This window comes from Electrophorus electricus, chromosome 18, assembly GCF_013358815.1.
Source record: "Electrophorus electricus isolate fEleEle1 chromosome 18, fEleEle1.pri, whole genome shotgun sequence".
Taxonomy (NCBI): domain Eukaryota; kingdom Metazoa; phylum Chordata; class Actinopteri; order Gymnotiformes; family Gymnotidae; genus Electrophorus; species Electrophorus electricus.
This window is the reverse complement of record NC_049552.1, coordinates 11,500,155-11,519,657: the sequence shown is the minus strand read 5'-3', so window position 1 is coordinate 11,519,657 and position 19,503 is coordinate 11,500,155. Positions and strand designations below refer to the sequence as shown.

General features: G+C 46.9%; 1 protein-coding gene across 2 annotated transcripts; it reads left to right on the top strand.

Moving 5' to 3' along the window:
• Window positions 1-345: 345 nt before the first annotated feature.
• Window positions 346-19,458, top strand: zzz3 (zinc finger, ZZ-type containing 3). 2 transcript variants are annotated; one of them, XM_026998324.2, is made up of 12 exons: window positions 346-450; window positions 5,856-7,330; window positions 9,183-9,321; window positions 9,409-9,556; window positions 10,057-10,181; window positions 13,735-13,806; window positions 14,021-14,122; window positions 14,432-14,527; window positions 14,766-14,915; window positions 16,184-16,318; window positions 16,962-17,062; window positions 17,854-19,458. In XM_026998324.2, the coding sequence occupies exons 2-12, from the start codon at window positions 5,919-5,921 to the stop codon at window positions 17,996-17,998; spliced, it is 2,625 nt and encodes an 874-aa protein (XP_026854125.2). In that variant the 5' UTR covers window positions 346-450; window positions 5,856-5,918; the 3' UTR covers window positions 17,999-19,458. The 2 variants fall into 2 exon arrangements, with proteins under 2 accessions (XP_026854125.2, XP_035392058.1); XM_035536165.1 differs by lacking the exon at window positions 346-450 and adding an exon at window positions 469-1,523.
• The last annotated feature ends 45 nt before the right edge of the window (window positions 19,459-19,503 follow it).

Below are 19,503 nucleotides of genomic sequence, written 5' to 3'. Positions count from 1 at the left end.
TCTGAAGCTTTAATGAGACCTTATGAAATGTTAACAAATTAAACCTTTGGGATCTAGTTTGCCTGTAGTTTAAATGGGTATGTAATGCTGTTAGATGGAGTAGGTTGTTTTATACATGTGCTAGACTTAGATGACAGCTAATGGTGACCTTTTCTTATGGCATTTACAACTTTCCCCACTGGCATGGCTATCAGCAATTAAGGGCGACTGCTCCATCACTCATTAACTAGCTCTTATTATTGAAATATCGTTAATTTATTACTGACTGGGTGCTTGCGGTGAGCAATAGATTTGCCACTGCACAAAATATGAGCCACTGGTTTGGCAGCACCATAAAGTACAGTAATCACGCCGGGAGTGTGGGATTCGCCAGCTCTCTCAGGACAACAAGCTAGTGGATAGAAAACATGGCGGCTGCCGAATGTGCAGCAAACGATTTGCGGAAGTGAGGTAAGTATAATTCTCAAGCTTCATAAACCATTTTACATTCACTTATCCCATCACAAGCATTATCACCGCGGAGCTTTGTGTTCGTCTTAAAATGGGCCAAAATCATGAACGAATTCGCCAAAGTGCTAAGGCCAGAGTAAATGCATGAAAAAAGTTGCGCTAAACAATTGCTTGCGTTAGCTGACGGGACATAGTTAGCATACGGTGCTACCTAGCAAGTTACCTACTTTCAACACTAAGCCAGTTAGGCCTTTTTAAAAACCTGGAAATTTGTCCGTACATAACTTGGTGTACTATTTCGGTACAGAAGGGGTGAGCATTGGAGTGGTCTTTCTGTGATTTGATCCTTATTCTCTAACGAGTGATATTTCTATTTAGGCAGCTAATCAGGGGATAGTGTGTGTTGGTGCACCAAATTTAGTTAGCTAGCCAGCTAGCTAGCGAGCTATTCAGCTAGTGAGTTTGTGGCTCCCGTTTAGCAAAAACATAGGTAGCCTGCTAAATCAACTTGTAAATCTGCTTACTTGCTAACTTCCGATGACTGAGATATCTTGGCCAGTTGCACAGACATTATTACTGCGTTGGGCTCTTCGCGAAGTAGCAAGTTTTCGTGATTTGTAGTGCATAATTCAATTTGGGTGCGACCGAACTTTGCACGTTAACATTAGCGTTTTTTGCGCATCTCCCCGTGGAAATACGGTTGCTAGCAGGTGGGCTGGTGAGCTCTTAGCTGCACGTTTGTTCACTTGTAACATACCGCCTTAGCTTGAGAGCTATGTTAGCCCATTAAAAGCATGGGGGTTACCCAGACAGTAATTTCTTGTGTGGTTTTTTTCAGTTTCGGATTTATACTAGACAAGTCGGTCGTATAACCGTCCAGCCCTACGGGCTAACGTTAACCTTTTAGTTCCCCAGTGCATAGCTGCGGTATAAACTTGTAAACGGGACTCTAAGCTCACACCCGGCTTGCTCGCCATGCCAAGCCGCGGATGCAGTGTTATAGAAGAGGCCCGCTAAATGAAAACGAGGAGAAATTTATTTTCAACCCGAAATGATGTCCTAGACAGAAAGAGGTGAGTAATTGCAAACGACATGCAAATAACATTTTTTTAACTGCCTACACTTAAAGAAATGAGTTACGTCAACTAGCTAACGCTAACTATTTTAAAGAAAACATTTATCAAGATAAAGCGATGTGATTATCTTATCTTTTTTTGGGTCACTGAACAAAACTCGCTTTTCAATCAAGTTTCAACCCATTGCGGCCTCTAATTGCTGAACACTGCTGTACGAAACAAAACCCTTTTACCCCCCCCCCCCCCCCCCCCCCCCCCGTACTGTTTTTACAGCTTTTGTCCATTAGCCCGTTTCAAGTTGTCATCTGTGTTGAGTTTAAGTTTGGAGAGAATTGGCCGTTATTTTTGCTGAGCACGTGCCTATTTAAAGTTCATCTTCGCCACGCGCACTGGCTCGATAATTATGCAGGAAGTTGAAATCTCTTAACATCCGTCGAGGAGCAATTCGCTCTGTGCATGGCGTTGCATTTAAAACGACCAAAACATGTTTAATTTCTTAGCTGCATAATCACTCTGATGAACCAAGCCTGTCTAGTACTGCACACTGCTACTTGGCTAAAAGAAAACTATTTCAAAAAGAGAAATATTTTAAGGATAATATGTCAAGTCGTAGTTTAATTTTAATCAGTAGGTATATTTGACCATTCCTAGATGTTTTGGAGTTTGTTTAATTCCCCACTGACATCAGGTATCAGGTAGCACTGGATATTGGAACTAGGAATAGGTTGTATCTATCAGTGACTGTGTTGTGTGATTCACATAAAGGACTTCATCTTGGAGGAATCCATCTTTTTATAATGCACAACAGGCAATTTAAAGAAACAAAATCATGGCAACCAGATGGGTTGTCAAACCAATACAAGACTGTTAGCATTCTTTCCTGAACAGGAAGACAGTCTTTGATGTTTAACTACACCTGGATTGTAATGGCAAATGAGGTCTTCCAAACCACTTTGGCACTTTTGAAACACAGGCTCAACCCCCCTGCAGTTACATCTGCTTGCTTCAGCCTTTCCTATGCATGGTCAAATCAGATTAGCTTCCCTGCTGGAGCCTTCAGTGGTGTGTGAAAGAGGGACCGGCGTAGAATTCCATCCAGGTGCCTCCTTTTTCCAGCCTGTGGTGCGGGATGAACACGGCATCAGTAGGTGTGTGTGCGCTAGTAAGAATCGGCCAAGGCTTATTTGATGCTTTCAGTTAAGCATCATGACGGCCAGCATTCGACAAGACCATACTCATCAGTGCAAAATTTTGTCTCAAACATTTACAGTAGCCTTTATGCATTGCTTTTTTTGTATTTTTTTTAACTGAAGCTGGATTGCACTGGTTCCACTTTTAATTACCTCTTTTGTACATGCCTCAGTGTAATGCTGATAGTTCAGGAAATTGAGTTGGACTGCCCAGAGCCATGAATCAAATAATCAAGTTTCCTTCCCTGATTTATTCTCCGGTCATGAGTTTGGAATCTGATCACTATGCAGATCAAACTAATGTTCCGTGGTAGAGATTATGGTGCTTGGACTGTGTGGTTTTCACATGCCTTGATAAGTCTAACCTGTCGTGCTATATATATATAATATAAATACAATATGGATTTTAAAAGAATATGCATACAATTGACACACAATTATAACAAATTTGTCATTTTTGTACTGACTTTGTGCTGACATTTTTTGTACTGAACGCTAAAAGGTTTGTATTTGGGCCGGGTACTGGCCGTTAGTAAATGTGGAATTTAAAAAAAATTAGTATCTTGAGTATCGTTGTGACATCAATGTAAATCTACATTATCAGTGGGACTGTTTCCTATGAGCTGGTTGTTTGGTCATTGTTGTGTTCATTGTTTGTACACCATAGACTTGTTTGAATGTTTGGTGGAAAGTCAATGGTTGAAATCCCATGCATTAATTCAGAGATGGCTAGTTTTATCAGAAATTTCCATTCTTTTGAAGGTCACGCCGAGTTTGAATTGTAGCACTAGTGAAATTGTGTCAAACTAATTTGGCCTCTGAAGTAAAGTATCTGCTGTTTTGTGATTAGCAAAAAGAGAATTCTGTGGTTTTAGTGATGAGAAAACAGGAGTTACAACTTCAAAGGTGATTGATTGGTTGATCGGTACTGCTTTAAAACTGAAGTTAGTAAGCTTTTATTCAGCTTCAGCATGTTCAGGAGCTTCCACTCCTCTGAGCTCCTCTTTGTTCACCATGGTTGGGTGAGTTGGGGCATTGTTTTGTTGTACAGTGCAACTCTGCAATGCGTTTCAAAGCTTTCTCTCGCAAACAGGTATACATGTATCTGTGTGCTTCTGAAGTCAGCATGCTCCTGCCAACCTAATTTATTGATAACAAGTAAGGCAGGTCCGGAGGCAACCCCTCTGGTGTAAGTCTTGACACCGCATCCATGATTCATAGCAATGGTGCACTGTAGCAGCATTTCATCAAAAAAGCATATTTCTGTGTATGAGGTATAAATCTCCTTATAGGTCTTTTACTTCAAATTAATTTGATGTTTAGGCATTACACACATTGCTGTCTGTTGAACTGTAGTAAAATAAAAGTTGTTTATAGCCCTTTGGGGGGCAGTGATGTTTCTAATTCAGGTTAATTTGCTTTGGTTAAAAATGTCCTTTTAAAACAAAACCCTACTAATGTAAGTAGTAATAAAATTAGCATGATCTCAAAGTCTCAGGTGACGTAGGGTGATAATCTTGCGTGGTCATGTCCAAGTGGAGACCGCTGGGGGAAGCTTGTGCAGTGAAATCCTAATTAGTCAATCATAGGAAAGCTGTTCCCTTAAGCCACTTCCTACCGACAACTGACCCACGGTGGTGGGCATGTTCTCCTTCTGTTTACTGCCTTGAATTTCTCGCCGCCTGACCTCGTTCCCCCGGACACCCACTCTCTAGCGATGGTACGTTCTTGGCCAGGTTGCAACACACCGGCTAAGGTAACCCAGTACTCACCATTACTGTCCTCCAAAGCCCACATCCGCCGCTTCCTTCGGCAGTGTATATTCAAGACTGCCTAATTTGACAATAAACTGTGGGGGAAAATTGAGCAGAAATGTTCCTTTTCTGTTCGACTTCTTCGGTCATCATAAAGAGCATCTGTGAAGCTCAGATAACAGGCAAATTGCATCTGCTGCCTCAGTGATCTGGAACCCTGGGACGCTTTTGTCTTCCACAGGCAGATAAAAGCCATAAATGAGAGCGGCAGTTGCGTTTTGTATGGGCAGATGCGTTTCTGTCTCATTACGGAACTTGCTGATAGGGATTCTTTCATGCTCCACCCCCCCCCCCCCCCACACACACACACACACATTTAACAGAGGTGGGTTCCTTGTATAATCTCAGAGGTGGACACGCAAACGGTCGCCATGGTATACAGTGATCACACCTGCAGTGTGTGTGGAATCACAGACCTCCTTCAGTTTAAGCCTGCTCTCACACCCGAGTCTGTTAAGATGCTTAATCAACAGCTGAGAACAGAATTAACCTGGCAAGCCCAAGTAAGAGAATGTGCCGTGCTCTCCCACCCAAGTCCCCCAGGCTGCTTAATCAACAGCCGAGAAGAGGATGAACCTGGCAATCCTAAGTAAGCGAATGTGCTGGACGGTTGCGGTAATTTAACAGAAAGAAACGAGAGTGGAAGATGGGTTTAGCATGGGTTCTCTGAGGCTAGTGCTGGCCGACGTGTTGGTCTTGTGAGCGTTTGATGCTTCTGTCAGATGCAGTTTAGTCCAGAGGGGGGCTTTGCGTTGTCAGATTTTGTGAAATCAAAGTGCGACGAGTCAACCCTGTGTAGCGATGGGCCTACCCTGCGTTTCAGGTTGAGTGATGCCCGACGGGTTAAAGTCAGCAGTGTCCGAATAGTTCAGCTGGATAGAGTGGCAGAAGGAGGCCTGAGGAACAAATAGTAGTAATGACTGGCAGAACACGAGAAGGAATCCTTGTGGAGGGAGAGGGGGCCTGGGAAAGGAGTTGTTGGTTTCATTATTGATGTTATGGATTGCTACAGTGTTGCTTTAACTTTTGTTAATGTATTGTGTGTGCACTAATGCAGTGACCTGTGCTTTATTTATCTTTACACCACATTAGCATGCGTTGTCCGAGATGACTCACTGCTCACATCTAATCGCAAAAATGGTGCAGGCGGAAAAGATCTTAGAAATAATAGACTAAGGTTTTCAGTCCATGTCACCATCAGCAAGGAATATACTGGATGACGGTCTTCTTGACAGTGACCAAATATTCACTTTCGTTAATGGCTGCTGTCAGTAGCTGATTTGATTACATAGTGAACTAACTCTCTCCCGCCCCCTCTCTTTCAGGTGGCTACATTCTGCCGCAGAGGAGAGCACCACGATGAGGAGTCAGTAGGCACCCACCATAGTATGGCCGCGTCCCGCTCTTCGCGCGTCACAAGATCATCAGTGGGGATAAATGGATTGGACGAGAACTTTTGTGGCCGAACCCTCAGGAACCGCAGCATCGCCCAGCCGGAGGAGGCGTCGGCGCTTGCCACGCCCAGAGCCCGCTCGCCTAAGAAGAAGCAGGACAACCAGCAGCTGCAGGCGGGATCCCACGCGGGGAAGGTAGCCGAGGGCCGGGCGGAAGGCGAAGCCTCGGCCGCCCACAGGAAGCGCGGCTTCTCCACCTCGGAGCGTGATGAGCTGGAGAGGTCAGACAGTTGCGAGCGGGCAGCGGCCACCTCGGAGTCCTCGCCTGCTCCCAAGAAGGCCAAGCGATGCCCTCGCTCAGGGGAGGCCCCGGGGACCGAAGAGGAGCCCTCCCCCAAACCTGAGAGCCCGGCTGACGCCACCAGGGATATTGATGAGGACTCTAAGTCAGATGCTGCCCTAATGCCTGCTCCGATGCCCGCTGAAGAATTCGGGGAGGAGAGGGCCAAAGTTGTGGAGGGGGACACCCCTCTAGCTCAGGCTGATGAGCCCCACAAGGCCACCAACGGTGTGGCCGAGCTCCACAAGGAGGACTTAGAAGCCGCAGCCCTGCCTGCAGCGCCCCGTGCCTGCCCTGCCAAGCTTGCTGACGGGCCCTCGCTGCCGAACGGTGGCCAGGCGCCACCCACCATGCCCGACCCCATTGTGCCTTGCCGATCGCCACCACCCGGGCATCTCAACGAGCCCGACAGGCCCCTGGTGGATGGCGGGGGAAGCTGCCCGGCGGAGGAGGATGCAGACGCCCATGCTGTGTTGTCGCTGGAGCCCGAGATGGAGGTGGAGGTGGACGTGGTGGGCGACTGCGGGCAGACGCGGGACCAGAACGCGGAGGAGGGCACCAACGGCGGACCGCCGCTGGAACCACTGGACCCGTCTGACGATGGCTCGAATATCTCAGGGGAAACAGCTGGGCATGCCTCGTCCCAGCCACCCGCCGAGCCGCCCTCTTTCACCGAGCCGCAGGAACACCGATATGCCCTGAGGACTTCCCCTCGGCGCACCCCCAGTATAGGCAGCGCTGCACCCGCTTCCCCCGTACTGACTCCGGGGGACAATAGCTTACTGAAGGAGGAGGCTGCGATGGGGCCTTTCGACTTGGATGATGCCTGCTACCCAGAGCTCCCCACCGACGGGCCGCGAGGCGCCGGAGAAACTGGCAGCGAACTCTCAGAGAACGTCAGGACCAGTAGTGATGCAGAGGGCGGTGGGTTGGATAGTAGTGTGTTCAGATCCACCAAAGAACCATCACTCGTTCAGGCTGATGAGGAAGAAGAGGAGGAGGAGGAGGAGGATCCTGATGTTTACTATTTCGAGTCCGACCACCTGGCTCTCAAACACAATAAAGAGTATGTGAAGTGTTTTACTCTCTCTTTCTGCACTTACTTTTCTCATTTGCTTGTTTCCATTATCATTTAGTTATTACTTTTGTTTTAGTAAGTTACTGGATTCATGTTTGAAACCTTTTTGTCAGCAGTAGCATTATTATTTTTGCACTGATGATAAAGCATCATCAATTTGTAATGCTCAGGACCATAGTAATGGTTTCAATACTCCAGTGCTTTTTGCTTACTGATACTTCAGCCAGTTTCGTTCAAGCGAGCTGTCGCTCGGGGCGTCTTCGGCTCCACGCTGCACCCGCTGTTTCCTTCGCTCTGGCTTCTGCTGCTTTAGCGGTTTCGATGCTCCGCAGTTGGTCCCCGGAAGCGAGCCGTGAACAGCTAAGCATCTCCGCCGCTCCAGAACATCCCGCGTGGATCCCGGTGCCGGCGGCCAGGCTGTGCCTGGGTCGAGCTCGGCTGATTCATCTCGCAGCCCAGCAGGAAGCTGCCAACTGCATCGCTCTTGAGACTGCCCAAGAGAACAGGAGGCAGAGCGAGTTACGTGGCTTTGTGGAGGATGTCGGAATGCTCCCACCTTTTTACTAACTGAATAGAACCTAGTGCTGGCGATGTTGAAGCCCCACGTGGCGGGATAGGATTTGGCCCTGAAACGCTCCCACCAGTGTGGGTCCAATGTTGCACGCAATCTGCACGTTAACTGTTTAGTTTTCTTTTTTGTTTGTTTTTTATTCTGAACTCCAAGCCTCTGTATTGTTTATGGATGGTGTTTAAGGCTCAGTTGCAGGTGTCTTGTTCGGTGACGCTGTGTCTAAGTTAAGTCCTGGTCTGAGCACTGCCTTACCATAACTGACCTGACTCATTGGGTAGAGAACCACGTGAACACTCACTGATTCCTGACAGTATGTTAAGAGATCGTATTCCTCCTGCACTGCAACTTTTTTTTTTCTTGATCTCTCTGGCTGTAGTTTTTATGGCTGGCCCTTAGGTGGCAGTACAGTACCAGCAATATGCCAAGACAGAGCACCAGAGGGTATGTAGATGCATGCCAGCCGTCTCCATAATCTTTGTAGATCGACGTGTCCTATTTTCCGCATGCAACGCGCAGTGTTTGAACGCCCCCATCATAGGCCGGCCCCAACATTAAAGGGCATGGCAATTGAATGGATGCCTTTCACCCTCCACTCCCTGCGCCAGACGCATTTCTAAATAAGTAGCCGAGATTGAGAGCTTGTAATCCACAATTGATTTTTCTTTCTCGACACGTTGGACTTCTTTGTAAGATCACTTCAAGGGAGGAGACTGAAGCATCACTGGCCGTCCTGCTCCTGTGTTAACACGGCTCCTCCAGCTGAGCCATGCTCACTCGCCCATATGATCCATATGATCCCATATGATCTGTGTAAGTCTTCGTACGATCCTTCATGTGCCAGGAAGCATTAAAGGAAAGGTCATATTCCTAAATCGGCCCAACAGAGAATTTTATATCTTGGCTGCAAACATTGAGAGCTTAGAGATTCGTGAGTCATGGATGTCCTCTTTTGACAAGAACAGTTTTTTTTTTTTGGGGGGGGGGGAGGTTTTTTTTTTGTTTTGTTTTTTTACACAGTAAAATTTCACAGCTCTCTCAGTGCACTTAGCAGCCTTGAGCTGTCTTGTCTCCCACGCGCTGCTGATGGCAGAGCGAGTTGCTGCGAACTGTCCCTCCGCAGACACTCAACTGCGTGGCGATGAGCCGTTGATGCCCTGGTGGCCGCTGAATCCAGTATGCCAAGCGCTCCCTATATGACTGCCCCCTCCGTATATCACTGCCCCTCTCTCCTATATAACCATGTCTCTGCTCTTCTCTCCTGGTTTTAAGCTACCAGAGGCTACTGCAGACCATCAGTGTGCTGGAGGCCCAGCGCACCCAAGCCATTCTGGATCTGGAGACGCTGGCCTGCCACCAGAAGCAAGCCCTGGCCAACCCCATTGCCTTCGTGGACCACCTTCAGAAACGGGTAATGCTTCCCCTGGCCCCCTTTGGATCCCTGTGCAGCCCACCCCTCACCCCACCGAGTTCTAAAGCCCAGCACTGTGCTTTGCAGGTGGAGTTGGGCTTGCCCTGTCCCCAGAGAGTGGTCCAGCTCCCTGAGATTGCATGGGACCAATACACGTTAGGCCGCGGTGAATTCGAAAGGGGACTGTGCGACAAGAAGCACAAAACACGGCGGCTGAAGTTGATCTTTGACAAAGGTGTGTGTCTGTTCCATCTGTAGCTGTAACTTTTGGACTTTGCATCCTTCAGTTACTTTGTGTTCTTTACATTCATTGGTTGTCCATGGCAGTTGCACCAAGTGCTTGATTAGGAGACCCCCAACTTGAGAACATTTTGCAAAACATTTGTAATGCATACATAACTTGCTTGTGGCTCCCGTGTAGTAGAGGTATTCCAATCAAAGTCGTCAACGCCTAAGTAGAGATGTTCTATATACTTTACACCAAGCTGATGTCAGCTGTAGCATTGACTACCAGCAGTTAGAAAATCTAGAACTGGATTTGGATTTGAGGTTCTGTGATTAAATCTGTTATGAATGCTCATTGTCAACACTTCAGGTAGGCCTCCTTCATGCAGATGGTTTTTAACTGTCTGCACACGAGACTTTGGAAGTACATCTAGAGGGTTTATAAATGTTTCATGAAAGTTAATAAGTAGGTGCCACCCATGGGCCACCTGTGGCGCTGTCTACCTACAGTGGGGCTACCAGCGAGACCAAAAAGTCCTGTGGACTCCAGGAAGGACGGCGATGGCTCCACTCTGTACCTGTCTCTGCCTGCCAGCGACGCCCCTGAGCAAAGCATGGCCAGCAACCGAACTCAGGTGACCCTCGCTCCGCTCCTGCAAGCCCCAGCCCCTTGCCCCTTGGCAACATACCCATATTGAACCTTGACCAAACCGTGGCTCCGGGGTTCCTCAGACAGGCTGAGCAGGTAGACATCTGAATGAAAGAGGACCCTGAACAGACACCCTGGCCCTGTTTAGGTATTTGGACCTTGGGAATTGGATTAAATCAAAAGTATTCCTCTAGTTTTAATAAAAGTAACACTGTGTGTGAAAACAATGCTGGCTAAATTTAGACTGGTGCCAGCACTGCGACTGTGGGAGGAGAAACCCTTCAGTGGCACATTCTTGCGTCTTGGCCAGCAGACCGTTGACCTGCCTATTGGAAAATCTCATTTGCCAACTGCAGCTTTTCCAAATAAAATATTTATTAAAGATACTACTTTTTTTTTTTTTTTTTTTTTTTTTTTTTTTTTTTTTTTTTTTTACTCCCTGGAGTACCCCCAAACCCCCCCACAACACACCATGTGTGGCTTGAATACCAGTCATTCCATTTCTTGTGCCAGTGCAATACGTCTGTTTCATGCTGTTGCAACCTGAAGTTTCTGAATCTCTGCATCATATAAAAAAAAACAAAAAACACAACTAGGAAGTCAATGTTCTGAATTCTATGCTGCAAAAATGCTTCTAATTCATTATTAACTCAACATGGCTCTTAGTAATCTTTAAAGGTCTCGAGTTCCTCAAGCCTCTCTAACCTAGGAATCTTATTCTCACCAGACTTGAGCAAAGCATCGCGTAATTTGAGGCGAAATGGCCGAGGGCACGAACCAAACTGGCAAGAGGAGACGGCACCCGGCCCTTTCCCTGCTATTTCTCGTGGCTTGTCTTCTGTTGGTGTCACAGCATCAAAGCGATGATGCTTATCAAAAAAAAAAAAAAAAAGAGAGAAGGCAATTACCAGCACCCATCTGAAGCTGGTGATGTGGTTATGGCTATAGTTTGATTTGAGAACATTTTTAGAAACCTAATATTCACACCACAGTTGTCATGTCCTCCAATACTATCCCCAGGCGCATAGACAGACAGCTCAGTATGCACCCACTTCCCTGCAGATCTCTTTAGCACTTATGCTCTTTTAGTTTCTTCCTGAATATTTGTTCTGTGGCATTTGCTCTCAGCTATAAGGTAATTTAGCATCCCACTGGGTTGAAACAATCCATTATCTGTGACTTTTAATTACTTTAGCAGTGGTAATGCTACTTACAATGCAAAGTGTGTGTGTGTGTGTGTGTGTGTGTGTGTACCATGTGCGACACCCCCCCCCCCCCGGAAAATCCCAACACTGGCAGGCAAATGCTAAGTCAGAACTATAAATTTGGTCGCTCCTCTCACTCGAGCGACTGATGCCTTCTGCCCACAACCTGATTGGCTGCTACTGTGTGGCAGAGCAACTGCAGGAATGAATAAATCGCAGGTTCATTCCGTAAATGTTTTACAGTCTCGGCCACAGGTTTGCTATTCTTGGCTCCCCCTGGAAGGCAAAGCTGTTGTGTTTATGGGAAAACTGCTTTGTGGGTGGAATTATTAAACACAACCTGCAACCTGCAGTCGAGTATGCACTTGAAACGTCTACCTATGCTGCCCACATCAACAGATAAACCTGTCTTGGAAGTGCATTTTCTAGACTTGGACTGTAAGCCATCTGTCACGAAGTACCAGCAGCCACCCTGTCTCACATTGATTACTGTCTCACCACAGCACTGGTGCTGACCAAATATTATTTGGACGGCAGGCATCGTCAAGGCAACCTTAAGGCTGACATGGTATTAGTATTCTAGTGGGTGTTCATGCGGTTTGGGTGTATGAGGCTTAGCATTGTTGCTGGACTTCTTGCTCACATCACAGTCACTCCTGGGTTGAGATTGGCACACCACCCAGAAAAACCAGGCCAAGCGCGGATATTGTGCACAGATTGTGCATGGGGACAGATGGGCTGTAGCTCCTCACCATGCACTTCCATGGAATTTGAGATATGTAAATAAATTTAATTGCATATGTAAATACAATGTATCGCCCCTTGCACTTTGTGTGTTGTAGCAAAAAGTATGGACAATGGGGTGCGTGGCTTTGATCCAGAGTGCCTGTTTGATGTGTGGAAATAAGCACAGTGGTCCATAATGTCTGTATGTGTAAAGCTTCAGCACCACCTGGCCCGGTCAGGGACCCTGCATGCTCAGTCACTAAAAACCATTAGGCTTTTATTATAGCCTTATACTTTGCCGACCGTGTGGTAGATGTTGTTTAGATCACACTGAATTTTCAGAATTCTGTGGTTAAAGTTGCTTTAAGATATATTTTTCAACGAACGCTGAACTAAATTGTCTTTATGTTCTGATAGTTGTCAGTACAAGAGTTTAGTGAGGAGGACTCTGTGTGACTGCCAGCATGGTCCGGCTGTATCCGGCTGCCTGTCATCTTTTTGCATGTTCAGGCAGCGCATGGAAGAGTGGACTAAGCATGAGTGTCTTTGCAAAATCAATTACAGTAGCTTTAATAGATTTTGCATACTGCTGATGGGAGCTGAGACCTCCACAGCAGCCTCCTGACATCCATGGGCACTTACTGGGATCTTTGATCATCTATAAAGTTATGCTTTGATTCGCTTTCACTGTTCATTAATCAGAAGCTGAGGGAGTGGGGATTCAAACCTCAGAACCCCCCTGCCACGTTCACCTGCCATCAGCAGCCACTGAACCTCCGTGCTGCGAAGCACTTTGAATGGAAGAGGGTGGAGTGAATGGCTTCTGAGCCGAAATTGCCCGGCGATGGATCCAAGTTCCTTTTCAAGGACAGGGATATGAAGAGGAATGTTTTTCTGCTTGGCATTTAAAGAGTAGATAGTTCTTTTCAGAAGGACTTTTGGAACCAACCCCGTTAATATGCAGGCACTTAGTCATAGTAAGGCGTTTTTGAGAACCTCTCTAGCAGAGACACAGTATGCGGTCTCAGTTTTCCTTTGAACATCTTCTAATCTGATAGATATGTTGCTTTTTGGAAAATGCAGTGGCATCAGGCACCATTCAATTATCCAGAGATCCACTAAATACAGGAAAATGCTGTTTTCACATCCTTTTTTCATCTTAACAGTGGTGTCATAACAGCTGTACTGAACCTGAAAATGGGATGTGAAACGTTTCGTTAATGCTTTCATGTGAGTTTTCTAATTTACATTTATGAAATTAAACGAAACATCACTTCAGATGTCTGTCAGAGTATACTGACTTTAGTAAAGCAACTAACACATTGGTATCCCAAGCGGCTCAGTGGTCAAAGCACTAAGCCCCGTCATTGTCTGATTGCTGGTTCAGTTCCATGCTAGACCCATCCCTAGTTGTGAGTCCAAGAGACCATCATTGGTCTTGTGGGACAACACATCTCAACCTTATGTCCAAATGCACATAACTGATTAGCCACATTTTGTCCTAGCTAAAGGGTGTACACATCTGCAGTGCTTGGACCTTATGATCTGAATGAGTCTTAGGCATGATTTGGGGATGAGCACTAACCAATAGGATCGCTGCTCTTACAGATGATTCGAGGGCGACCGTATCACCAGAACAAACCTGACACCTTTAATCAGCTGTGGACGGTGGAGGAACAGGTAAAGGACGGTCGGTCTAAGATTTCACATCTGAGCACTCCTTAAATTCAGCCACTTCTCGCCAGTTTCTTGGCTGGAAGTATTTCACCACCACAGTACATAAAACTTTTCGTGGTGCATGCGGTATAAACAACAGCTTGCTCTGACAGATCTTTGGTCGGCTAACACATTCATCTTTGCTCGGCTGTGCAGTGAATAATTGTCTGTTCTGCAGAAAAAACTGGAGCAGCTGCTCGAGAAGTTCCCACCTGAGGAGGTGGAGTCGAAACGCTGGCAGAAAATCGCTGATGAACTAGGGAACAGGACAGCCAAGCAGGTGCTTCATCTACGTTCTCCACACAGGCCTGACACGCGTCTTTCCGTCTAACAGTTCGGACTGTCTCGCTGTGCCATGACATTGCCAGTTTGTTTTTTTTTATTGTAGTTTCGCTTCCATATGGCATTGTTGCAGTCCATTTTGTGCCATGCTTTTAACTGTCCCCATAGCAGTTCCAGTGTCTCCCACAGTGAGCTGATCAGCAGTTGAAAATCTGGAGGCACTTAGCAGATGCAGTGTATGGCACAGGGGAGTTTGGGGGGGCGCGGATCTGCCCTCTCAGCATCTTTATTTCTGTCCTCGTTGCAGGTTGCCAGCCGAGTGCAGAAGTATTTCATCAAACTGACAAAAGCCGGGATCCCAGTTCCGGGACGGACGCCAAACCTGTGCATGTACAGCAAAAAGGTACGTCTCTGCTGTTCTCCACTAGCTCCCTGTGGATAACTGCCGTGGGAACCTCAGCGCTGCTGTGGCACTGGTGCTGATTTAAATGTGGCCCACATGCAAGCTCCATTGTGGCAGCATCTGCATAAAACTGGGGGCTTTGGCTAACTTTATTTAGCCAGCAGTAGACGCGAGCAGTAGATGTGAGCTGGGTGGCTCCAGTGCAGAACAGTAACCAGCTGGGCTGTGTTGCCCGCAGGCCTCCAGCAAGAGACAGCACCACCTCAACAAGCACCTGTACAGGCCGTCCACCTTCCTGACGTCGTACGAGCCGCCCGTCTACATGGACGACGAGGACGAGCGCTCCAGCTCCTTCAGTGGACTGCCGGACCACGGGGCAGACGACTCGGTCAGTGCCTTTGCTGAGGTTGAGCGGTATAACGTGCTGCAGTTGAGAGTGGTTATTTTTCCATTCCACCACCAAGCTTTTTGTTTGTATAAAATTTTGCAAAAATAATTATTCTAGAAGCAAATATTGGGTAACAGATCAAAGATTTTAATAGAGTTCATAAGGGTAAGATTTTTTTTTTTTTTTGTATGTATGTAATATCTCAGACTGCTCAGACAAAGGTGTGTGAAGACACATGCTCAGACAAAGGTGTGTGAAGGCACACACACTATATATATATATATATATATATATATATATATATATATATAAAATTAATCTCACCTTCTTGCCCAAGTGCTGACAAGCTGTCAACCCTTCCTTCCCTGATCAGTAACCATGAACTGTCAGCCGGCCTCCATAGTACATCGTTTTGCAACAGACTTGTGCTGCTAGTTCATTTGTTTTAGCGCTACTGCAGTTACCAATTGTCTTTGCAAATGTAGCAGGATCATAACTCACTTGCAGGTCCTTTCAGGGTGGCCAATTCAAGTCACCATTCAACACGAACAGGTACGGCCGAGTCTGAAAGATCGGCTCTGAGAGGAAATTTGCAACTGACCAAAAATGCTTGTAATGCAAACATGGTTTCATTAAAGTAGTGCTGCTTCTGGAGGTATCTGTTCTTTCCACAGTGTTGCAAGGCACTTCCAAGGCCTCGTCTGTTAAGTTGGGGCGCACTCATCACGCACTGTTGAAAGGCAAGGCTATCAGCCCGTTCTATATTTATACCAGTGGCATTACAAACGGCCACGCGGTCTTATATTAACGACCCTGGCCCTTACCCGAGGCCTGAGCAGCTGGAGAAGGTCACACGCCACCAGACTTGCCGGTAGAGTTTGACGTGTTGCCTCCGCTCTGCCACATGTAACACTTAAACACTGATGGGGCTGGGAGACCCAGGCACGGAGGTGCACAGCTGTGGGGTGCATGTGCCGGGGCACCTTCAGCACTCCCATGCCTTGCATACGGGTCTGCCTTCGGAGCGGTGGGTTGAGAACATGGTCGGGACATGGCGCCTCCCAAGTACTTGCCAGGAGCTTTGTTTCGACCTTTCCTGGGCATAATGAGTAGTTTAAATCGTGGCTTCTAGTCTTTCAATGTTCCAAGGTGTTTGGGGAGGACAAAAGGTGATTCTTGATGGCGGAGGTGACGGAGCACATTAATGCTCCGTCCGTTGAGCCAGAGTGGGTCAGAAGTTAACCCGTCCCTCGGCGCTCCTGTTTCAGGACGAGGACAGCATGCCGGCAGATCTCAGGCACCTGCCTGAATACAAGGAGCTGCAAGAGCTGAAGAGACTGAGGAAGCAGAAGATCCAGGAGCTCCAGGGCGAGAGCTCCCTTGCCCAGCACGTGGGCTACAAGGTACATACCCCTCGCCCTGCGGCACCCATGTGGACAGAGTACCCCCTCACCGTCCGGTCTAAGCCGGGTCAGTTTAATACGTTTACAGCAACCAACGACAGTGCCGTTAAAGGTGTACTTCATGTCAAAATGCTGCTGTTGCTACTACCAAATAAAGGGTTACCGAAGATCAGTTCTTTAATCTCATTTGTGTCCTTTTAAGCGTCACCTGCTAGCTTCTGTTTGCTATTAGCCGCGCAGCATTTGGATGGAATATTTTGAGGAGGAGGGGCTAAGGAGGACCTTTGGTGAGGGGCTTTTGATGATTAGTGACTTGACCCTTATGGTAAACAATGAGAAAATGGGCTCTGAGCACACTGTAAGCCTGCCAAAAATCTTGGCAAATACAGAAATGGCCAGATGGTTTAAATATATGCAAAGTGAGTTGGTGAGAACAGGAGACCAGATGAAGTTGGCTTCCGGAGGCACAGTAAAAGGTTTATACATTTTGTAAAATGTGTCATGCCACTGGTTTAGACGTCTTGCTCATTGCTCATGGAAACTGTCTGCTTAATAGCCCTTTAATGTGAAATCTTGTGTTATTCATTTCCATGGCATCAGTTATAGCCGAGTGTGTGTCTGTCTATCTGTGTGTGCCCCTCAGTGCGATGCGTGTGGCATGGAGCCAATCCAGGGTGTGCGGTGGCACTGCCAGGACTGCCCGCAGGACAGTGCTATCGACTTCTGTGGCAACTGCTCCGACTGGTCAGAACCGTTCTGCTCCTCCCCTACCCCCATCAGTTGTCACAGCACGAACGAACAACAACCGGATACTTAACGATCATAGCACTGTGCTCTTTAGGCCTTGGGACTTCAGTTCCTTACAAAATCAGAACTCACTCAGTGTCTCCTCTGCATGAGACTGAATGGTCAAACGTTTGGCCTTCAACTAAGACCATTCCATCTGACTGAAAGCTGTTTTTTGTGTAGCAGACCTTATGAGAGAGAACCTGTAGGTGGTATGGCCAAGACCACAGCTCATGGTGTGGCCTGTACCCACTTAGGAAGTAAAACAACAGTAAAACTGTTCTGGGAAATTGTGGTGTTTTGCTGAATTTGCCTATAGTCCCAACCTTGCCCCTTAGCTTGGCAGCCCAGGGGGGGCAAGCAAGCACAACCGGTATTAAAGCTACCTAAATGTCAGTCAGTTCTGTTTGAAATCAGACTGCAGATAGGTGGCTGTTCACCCCGTAAACTGCGGCGCTCACTTGGATGAGAGGAACACAAATCTGATAATCAACCCGTAACACACTGATTTATTCATCATAATGTGTTTGCTGATCATATTATGAATATTATGATAATATTATGAAAGAGTTCCCTTTCATATTATGAAAGGGGGGGGGGGCTTTCTGCTGTGTGACATGCTCAATTCCTGTTTACTGCTTTTATCGCAGTACTCCCTGTGAAGAATAATTTTAAAAATATTCTTCTAACTAAAAACAAAATTAAAAAATGGTGCTAACCATCTTACCTTTTTGCTTTTGCTCCTCCAGCCTGTTTAAGACGGAGACCCACAAGCCGAATCACCGGCTGGAGCCTGTCTACCAGGTCGAGACCTTCCTGGACAGGGACTACTGCCTGCCACACAGCACAGGCTACAACTACTTGGACCCCAACTACTTTCCGGCCAATAGATGACAGGGGCGGAGCGGGCCGCTGCAACCCCCAGGACGCTCCGCGCATGGCTCCTCACCCTGAGAGGCAGGTGCGCTTAAGCGGGAGGGGGTATTGACCCCTCCCTGGCCTGACCACCTGCCCCTGTGATGGAGGGGGAGGGCACCACATGATCCCTTTGCATGGTGGTCGTGCCCTAAACCTAGCTCCTCAAGTTCACCCGCCAACCTAAAGGCCAAGGGGTGAAGGGGCAGGAGCCACCCCAGGCCCCTCCTGTTTTCAGGCTCTCTTCCTAAGCTCCTCCCCCTCCTGTATCCCACCTGGCTTCCCCTTCCCCCATGCCAGCATCTGATTGGATGCTGCAACCTGTGGCTTTTTGGAGCTTTGTGTTTTTTTTGGGGGGGGGGGTGGTTAGTTGAAACTCAAGCTGTTTAACTGTCGGTTGGGGTTAGGGGTGGGAGGGGTTGAATGTAGTATAACTCCTAGGTGAAGCTCCTTTGCGTTCAGGCTCTGTTGGGGTGATGAGACGAGGCTGGGGAGGATGAAGTGGGGCTCGGTGCCGCTGCCTTCTGATTCATGCCAGGTTTTTAACAAATCAGAGGGGATATGCTAACAACTCAGACATTCTTAACGGTGAAGACTCGGTCGACGGACCCTGGATACACGTCTCTTGGCAGTGGACTACCACTTTTACTAGAAGCTGCTTTTTTTCCCCCTTTTCCACCCCACCCTTATATCATGATGTCGATTTGTTTGATTTTTTTTTTTTTTTTTTTAATGTTATAAACCCACTCCACTTTCCAACTAGGAGCACTACAGCACAGAAAAGACCAGCCGAGGTGTTAATAACGTGTGAACATGGGGGGGAAAAAAAATGAAAAAGGGTGTAGTTTAGTTTTCCCTTTTTTCAGTGTGTACTGTTGTTGGTCATGTGGAGTATACAAATGTACGGTGAAACTAGCAAGTGGTAGGTGCTGTGCCATTTTTCCTTTCTTTCTTTGTTTTTTGGTTTGTTTGTTTTTTTTTTTAATTGTCCAGAAGGTTCTACATCTGAACCTGGCCCCGCATTTTAAAATAACTTGGAGGGAAACAAGAAGAGCTTGTGGCACTTTTGCCCTTTGTGGAAAAACTGCCCTGTCATCACATTAGGTCCTGTTGTTGTTATTATTATTTTCTTCTTTTGCAGTTTCCTCGTGGTCCACAACAAAATTGTATTTTTATTAATCTATTTAAATGGCAGAGATGCCAGGAAAAAAAGATATCAAGATGGTGGCTGCCGCCAATGTGGCACACCCACATTATTTTATACACATGGATTTTGTTGTGCTTCAAGTAGACCATTTTGTATGGATTTTGTTTTGCCCCTCCCCCACAACCTTCCTCACCCTGCTTAAATATCTGTGTATAACAGTCTGTTCTTAAATAATGTTAATATGTTAGAGGAGAACTGTGGAAATAAAAGTATGTGAAGTCTTTCTACACCACATGACTGCAGGAGTCATGGTTCTTTGATTCAGGATTGACTTGCC

Bases quoted from the DNA above. Each gene is read 5' to 3' on its own strand.
- zzz3 (XM_026998324.2), top strand. From the start codon at position 5,919: ATGGCCGCGTCCCGCTCTTCGCGCGTCACAAGATCATCAGTGGGGATA. The intron at 9,322-9,408 runs GTAATGCTTCCC...TGTGCTTTGCAG, and splicing joins TGGACCACCTTCAGAAACGG to GTGGAGTTGGGCTTGCCCTG. The intron at 10,182-13,734 runs GTGACCCTCGCT...CTGCTCTTACAG, and splicing joins TGGCCAGCAACCGAACTCAG to ATGATTCGAGGGCGACCGTA.